Source organism: Trichechus manatus, unplaced genomic scaffold (assembly GCF_000243295.1).
Source record: "Trichechus manatus latirostris isolate Lorelei unplaced genomic scaffold, TriManLat1.0 scaffold00006, whole genome shotgun sequence".
NCBI lineage: Eukaryota > Metazoa > Chordata > Mammalia > Sirenia > Trichechidae > Trichechus > Trichechus manatus.
Genome location: NW_004443942.1, coordinates 6,543,163 through 6,549,711, shown reverse-complemented (window position 1 = coordinate 6,549,711; position 6,549 = coordinate 6,543,163). Strand labels below are relative to the sequence as shown.

The window sequence follows — 6,549 nt, the reverse complement described above, 5'->3', positions numbered from 1 at the left end:
AGATCAGTCCCTGGAGAAGGACATCAAGCTTGGTAAAGTAGAGGGTCAGCAAAAAAAAAGGAAGACCCTTAACAAGATGGATTGACACAGCAGTGGCTGCAACAGTGGGCTCAAGCGTAACAACGTTTGTGAGCATGGCTCAGGACCGGGCAGTGCTACGTTCTGTGGCGCATAGGGTCATTATGAGTCGGAACCGACTTGACGGCACCTAACAACAACAACAAATGAAGCATGTAAGTGAGCTTAGCAGTGGTATTGTTTTAGTATTAGGATAGTCATTTGCCTTTTCTCTCTAGCTGAATTACATTGTGCATGAGGGGGTAAAATAAGGTATCCTTTTTGAGGAATAATAAAGCAAAAGACAAATACGAAATTCTTAAGGATATATATTAATATATATTTCCCTCCAGATCAAATTTATATTAATAAAGTAATTTATTGAAATCAACTTGTTTCAATGTGTATTTTTCTCCCAGTATCATCTTTTCTTCTACTTCAAGATATATAGTGTTTATTTGATTGGTAATACTCCATTTACTCAACACGTGTTAGTTAATTGCTATACACTCTTCTAGGCTCTGGGTGTACAAAGACAGATATGCCTTATTCTCCAGCCTCAAAGGATGTATTGTAATAGTGGAGAAGGAAAAAACAAAACCAAAAACTGTACTGTAGTGTATTAAGAGTTTTGTAAGTGGTAGCCATAGGGTGTGGTGGAAGCTCTAAAACAGCATCAAAACTAAAGGAAGTTTCTGATTACTTGAGTCTTCAAGGATTAGTAAGGATTAGTTGGATGAAACAAATTAAGAGTATAGGGTTGGGAAGGGATAACGTCCCAGGAAGATGGACCAGAATTTGTAACAGCATGGTAATATTTTCATAGGAAAACATTTCTCATGTCAAATCTTCTTAGAGTAGGAACTGTTCTCTCTAAATTGGTGACTCTGTGAAACTTTCTCTTGGCTTCTTTGCTTATTGTTAATTGCTTGCTTGAGTTGATTGGTTTATATTTCAAATCCATGGGCATTATACTATATACATTATTTTGAAGAGAGATAGGGTAAATTAAAAAATTACACAAATGTGAATATACCAATACTATGTAGAATCTGTCTGCCACTCTTTTGGGATGTAACAGGGCATAAACTTGTTATGAAGTAATTGTTAAATGCATATACATTAATGTAATAACCTAATATTATGTTGAAGTGGCTGAATTGTAGGAATAGAGTATTCAATTGAAGAGGGAGTGGGATGTTAAATTGGAGGAAAAAACCACCTCAAAGGATTAGAGAGAGCAATACTTGGAGCTCAGATAGGGCCAAGAATAATTACTACACTGATCAGCCAGAATGGAAAATTTCATAATTCTTGGGGTATTGGGTAGTGTACTCAGAAGAGTTCGTCTCAGTAGTGGGGCAAAAAAGAGCCCTGCTGGCACAGTGGTTAAGTGCTCAGCTGCTAACTGAAACGTCGGTGATTTGAACCCTCCAGCCGCTCTGCAGCAGAAAGATGTGGCAGCCGGCTTCTGTAAAAATTTACAGCCTTGGAAACCCTATGCAGCAGTTCTGCTCTGTCCTGTAAGGTTGCTATGAGTCAGAATCGACTTGACGACAATGGGTTTGATTTTGGGTTTAGTGGGTGCAAAATTAGCCCTAGAATAAATGTTAACAAAACCTAAAGCATGACTGGAAGGGGTCAAACTGTTTCCAAGTAACTGCATCCCAGGAGAAAGTTCAGTAATATTTATAGGCATACAAAGTATCCAGCACCCTTGTTGTTGTTATTGTTAGGTGCCATCAAGTTGGTTCCGACTCATAGCAACCCTGTGTACAACCGAACGAAACACTATCCGGTCCTGCACCATCCTCACAGTTGTTGTTATGCTTGAGCCTATTTGTTGCAGCCACTGTGTCAGTCCATATCGTTGAGGGTCTTCCCTTTTTTTTGCTGACCCTCTAGTTTACCAAGCGTGATGTCCTTCTCCAAGGACTGGTCCCCTCCTGACAACATGTCCAAAGTAAGTGAGATGAAGTCTCACCATCCTCACTTCCAAGGAGCATTGTGGCTGTACTTCTAGAAGTACAGCTGGAATCCAGCACCCAGGTATCCACTCAGAAATTACCAGGCATGCAAAGAAGCAGGAAAATATAACCCATAATAAAGAAGAAAAACTGATAAATAGAAACAGGCCCAGAAAATGACACAGATGATAGAATTAACGGACAAAGACATTAAAACAGTTATAGCTATATTCTGTATGTTCAAGAAGCTAGAGGAAAGACTGGATATGTTAAGTGTAGAGACATAGAAGAGGTAAAAGGATCCAAATCAGACTTGCAGAAATTAAAACTGTAATGCCTGAGATGAAAAATACACTGGTTGAGACTAACAGCAGAAGAAATGGCTGAAAAGTTTCCAAATATGATGAAAACTATAAATGCACATATTCAAGAAACTCAGTGAGCCCCAAGCACAAGAAATATGAAGAAAAATTCAGCAAGGAACAGCATAATGAAATTGCTTAAAACCATTAATAAAGAGGAAATCTGAAAAATAGCCAGAAGAGAAAAACACATTATATACAGAGGAACAAAGATGAAAATGATAGCAGTTTCCAATAGGAAACAGTGTAAGCCAGCAGATAGTGGGGCAACATCTTTTAAGTACTGAAAGAAAAAACTGTCAGCCTAGAATTAGTACACACCAAAAATTTCTTTCAAAAAGGAAGGTGATATAAAGCCTTTTCCACACATAGAAATGGTGAGGATTAGATGAAGTAAATCTAGTTTTTAATAAAAACAATTAGATTTGCTGCTCCATAGGGTTTCCAGGGAGTGGCTGGTAGATTCAAACTGCCGACCTTTTTGTTAGCAGCCAAGCTCTTAACCACTGTGCCACCAGGGCTCCTGGTTTTTTTGGTTTAATTGTTAATACTTTACCTCAAACTCAACTCTTTTGGAATTTCAGGTAACACAGGAAGAAGGACAGCAGTTAGCACGGCAGCTTAAGGTAACATACATGGAGGCTTCTGCAAAGATTAGGCTGAACGTAGATCAAGCTTTCCATGAACTTGTCCGGGTGATAAGGTAAGCAAATACGCATTCTAGAAGTTTGTTTCAGTTCATTGTATTTGAACAGGTAATCAGGCTGTGCTTTTTAAAATCATTAACCACCACCAACAAATTACCTTTAAATATTTTTAGTAAGGGAAGACTGTATGTGATTCTCTACTTTACGGGTTAATACAAAATGGTGTATTAAAAATTTTAATTGAGTACACAGGATATTCTAGGGACTTTTTCTGTGTATAAAATCTTACTAAATTATGTTGGAACAGAAGGTAAACATAGGGATTTTGAAAAGAATAATGCAGCTTCCAGAGGTGGCACTGGTATGATGATAGTGGTGATAACAGCTAACATTTGAGTGGTAAAGTGTGCCAGATACTGAGCGAAGTGCTTTACTTGCATCATTGCATTTAATCCTCATCACAACCAAATAAGCTAACTGCAATTTTTTATCTCCATTTTCAGATGAGAAAACTGAGTAACAAAGGTTAAATAATTTGTTCACGGTTTAGATGTATTAATAGGATACTTGAATCCAAGTCTCGCTGATTTCTAAAACTGGTGCCCTTAGCGTTGCTTCTTACCCAGCTCCTCCCAGGATAAGAGGCAGCAGAGGCTGAACAGTCCCACAAGGAGTGAAGGACAGTATCCCAGACTACAAAACAGTCTCTGTTAGATGGCCTAGGAAACGTGTGTGGTTCAGAAAGCATTAGTGGGTTCCAGGAAGTTTGTGGTGATGGGTGAGATCTGCTGGGGTTATTATATAAATGTTTGTATGTGAGAAAGATTAAGTTGCTTTAGTGGGTAGGTTTGATTGATTATTTGGAACCTTGGTGGCCTAATTCCGATGCACTGTCTGCTCTCTAGATCTACTGGGTTTCTCAGCTAATTAGATAGATAGTTTGACAGGCAGGTTGAGAGCAGAGTCTTGTTTATTGTAAATTTAAGGTGAATTAACACCTAATCTGTGGGCTTCTTTGCTGGGGCCTTCTCTTTGTTGAGAAAAAATAGTGAAGATTATAGGTTTTTGTGTTTTAGTAGTTTGTTAAAAATCCTAGTTCTGTTTTAGTGTTAAGCAACTGATGAGCCAGTACATTCTTAAAGTAATTCTTACTGCCTCTTTGAAACATTTTGTCCTTGATTTTAATCTTCAGAATCTATGCACGTCCATTAATCAATCAGGAGTGAGGAAGGGGATAGAGAAAAGACTTTTTATTTTTTATGCTAGGCACTATTAGGCATTTAAATATAACAAGATTTTTAATCCTCATAGCAACTGTGGAAGGTAGGTTTTTATTATTCCTTTCTAAAAAACTGGGGCTCAGAAATGTCAGCCGTCTTCTCTAATACTGACTTAGGGCTAGTAAGTGGCAGAACAGAGATAAGAACTGTGTACCTGTCAAGGGTAATTTTACACTGTATTCTAGTTATGGGTGTTTATTCTTAACTATGCCTTGTTGTCAGTTGCCGTCGAGGCGATTCTGACTCATGGCGACTCCATGTGTGCAGAGTAGAACTGGTCCATAGTGTTTTCAAGACTGTGGACTGTGACCTTTTGGAAGGAGATTGCCAGGCCTATCTTTTGAGGCGCCTCTGGGGTGGGGGGTTGAACTTACTAGCCTATTGGCTAGTAGTCGAATGTTTAACCATTTGCACCCCCTAGGGACTCCGACTATACCTTAGAGTCACACAGTTTCATAGTGGGAAGGGAACATAGTAGTTAACTGTGTTCAACATCTCATCTGATTCAGGAGTCTCCCTTTAAAGCAACTCAGACAGCTCTGCTTATTTTGGTATTGAAGCTTTTTCGGGGCAAAGATTTGCTTTTATTCCCTAGTTGAAGTGTAGCATTGAAAAGCATGTGCATTTAAACTAGACTTGCCAAAAATAACCTGCATTTATAACCATAGATTGCCAAGAAGGCAATTAATTATATTTAGATTTTTCTCTTACAGGAAATTTCAAGAGCAAGAATGTCCTCCTTCTCCAGAACCAACACGGAAAGAAAAAGACAAGAAAGGCTGCCATTGTGTCATTTTCTAAGAATCCCATGAGTTTTAGCTACCAACTGCCAGGAAAAGCCCTCATCTTCTTCTCTCCTTACAGTTTACATCATGTTGGTACCTTTCTAGCCTTAGACAAGCAAGTCCTACACATGATCACCGTGTTAGCCTTAGACCAAGAAGCTGGCTAATCCTTTCTGTGAAGCTAATACTATGGTCATTTCAAGACAAATTTAAAGGAAACACTAAGGCTGCTTTTAAGATTATCTGATTCCTTTAAAATACATGTCTATATACACAGACATATTCTTTTTTTAAGGGCTTACATTTTAGTAGGGATGAATCAATTTTGGAACCTAAACTGTTTGCCAAGCTGAAGTCATAGGTTGTGAAATAATTTTTAACTTCTGGAATCTTATTGCCTACTGTTACTCTAAATAGAAACAATAGGGATTTTTTTTAAATGTGAATTTTTGCCCACCTTAAAAATTTTTGATGTCAACTTTAACCTTAAAACACTGAATTAAATCTACAAAAGTGAGACATCTCAGATCTTACTGATGCTACAGCTTTTGTTTTCCAGTGGCCAAAATCCAAAATGCCTATTGTGTTTATGGATTAAAAACTGCTTATAAAGCCTTTATTATTACTCCTGTTCTTGAAGATGATGATATTCTCTGTGGCCAAATATCTGTGGGCTCAATTCTGGACTTAGGCATTTTATTATTCTTGTTTTTTAATTTAGCTCTTTTCACAGCCATGTTGAGGGTAAAAAAATCAATAATTTCTGTCTGTCTTCCTTTTCAAGTATTTCTGGATAAGGGATTCAAAAAAACTAAAACTGTTTTTTGTTTGATGTAATATAAAATCTGGAATTGATCTTTCCAGGGTCAGAGATGATTAATGTTTTTGCTATATACTTTTATACATTATTTTCTTATCAAACTAGTTAACAAGTATTTTTATATGTTTGTAAGCAAATATGCTTTCTCAGCATACCTTGTGTATATGTAAAGATAAGTATTTAATTCTCACTGTTCACTTTTAACTGACAAAGAAAAATGTGGAAGCTACAGAAACTGTGGTAGAACTTTACTTGCTGTTCTGGTCCTGGTTGTACCCACCTTTGGCCAGTCAGACCTACTCAAGAGACCTTCCAAATAGAGTACAACGTTCAGGATGAGAATCTGAAGTCACTTTCAGTATCCCCTACTAGATATTGACTGTTATATGAAGTATGAAATGTAAAACTTTTAATTGTCAATTAGTGTAACTGTGGATGGCTTCTGATTTTGTTTTTAATTCTGTGGATTGTGTTTAAACAATTCAAAAGTATGTTTCCTGATTTTGAGATACTAAGTGGTATTGCACAGTTGTCACTTTATTGAATGTGTACCACAGTCCCATGAAGTTTATAAAGTGTACCCTTGTATAGCTTCAGGTGCTAGAATTAAAATCGATCTGTTATCACAAGA

General features: G+C 37.3%; 1 protein-coding gene across 1 annotated transcript in view; it reads left to right on the top strand.

Moving 5' to 3' along the window:
- The window catches only part of RRAS2 (RAS related 2), a 23,724-nt gene extending 17,175 nt beyond the window's left edge, over positions 1 to 6,549 (top strand). The window contains exons 5-6 of the mRNA XM_023737397.1: positions 2,971 to 3,089; positions 5,027 to 6,549. Coding sequence (XP_023593165.1) covers positions 2,971 to 3,089; positions 5,027 to 5,114 — 207 coding nt within the window. The 3' untranslated portion in view covers positions 5,115 to 6,549. The remainder of the gene's footprint in view (positions 1 to 2,970; positions 3,090 to 5,026) is intronic.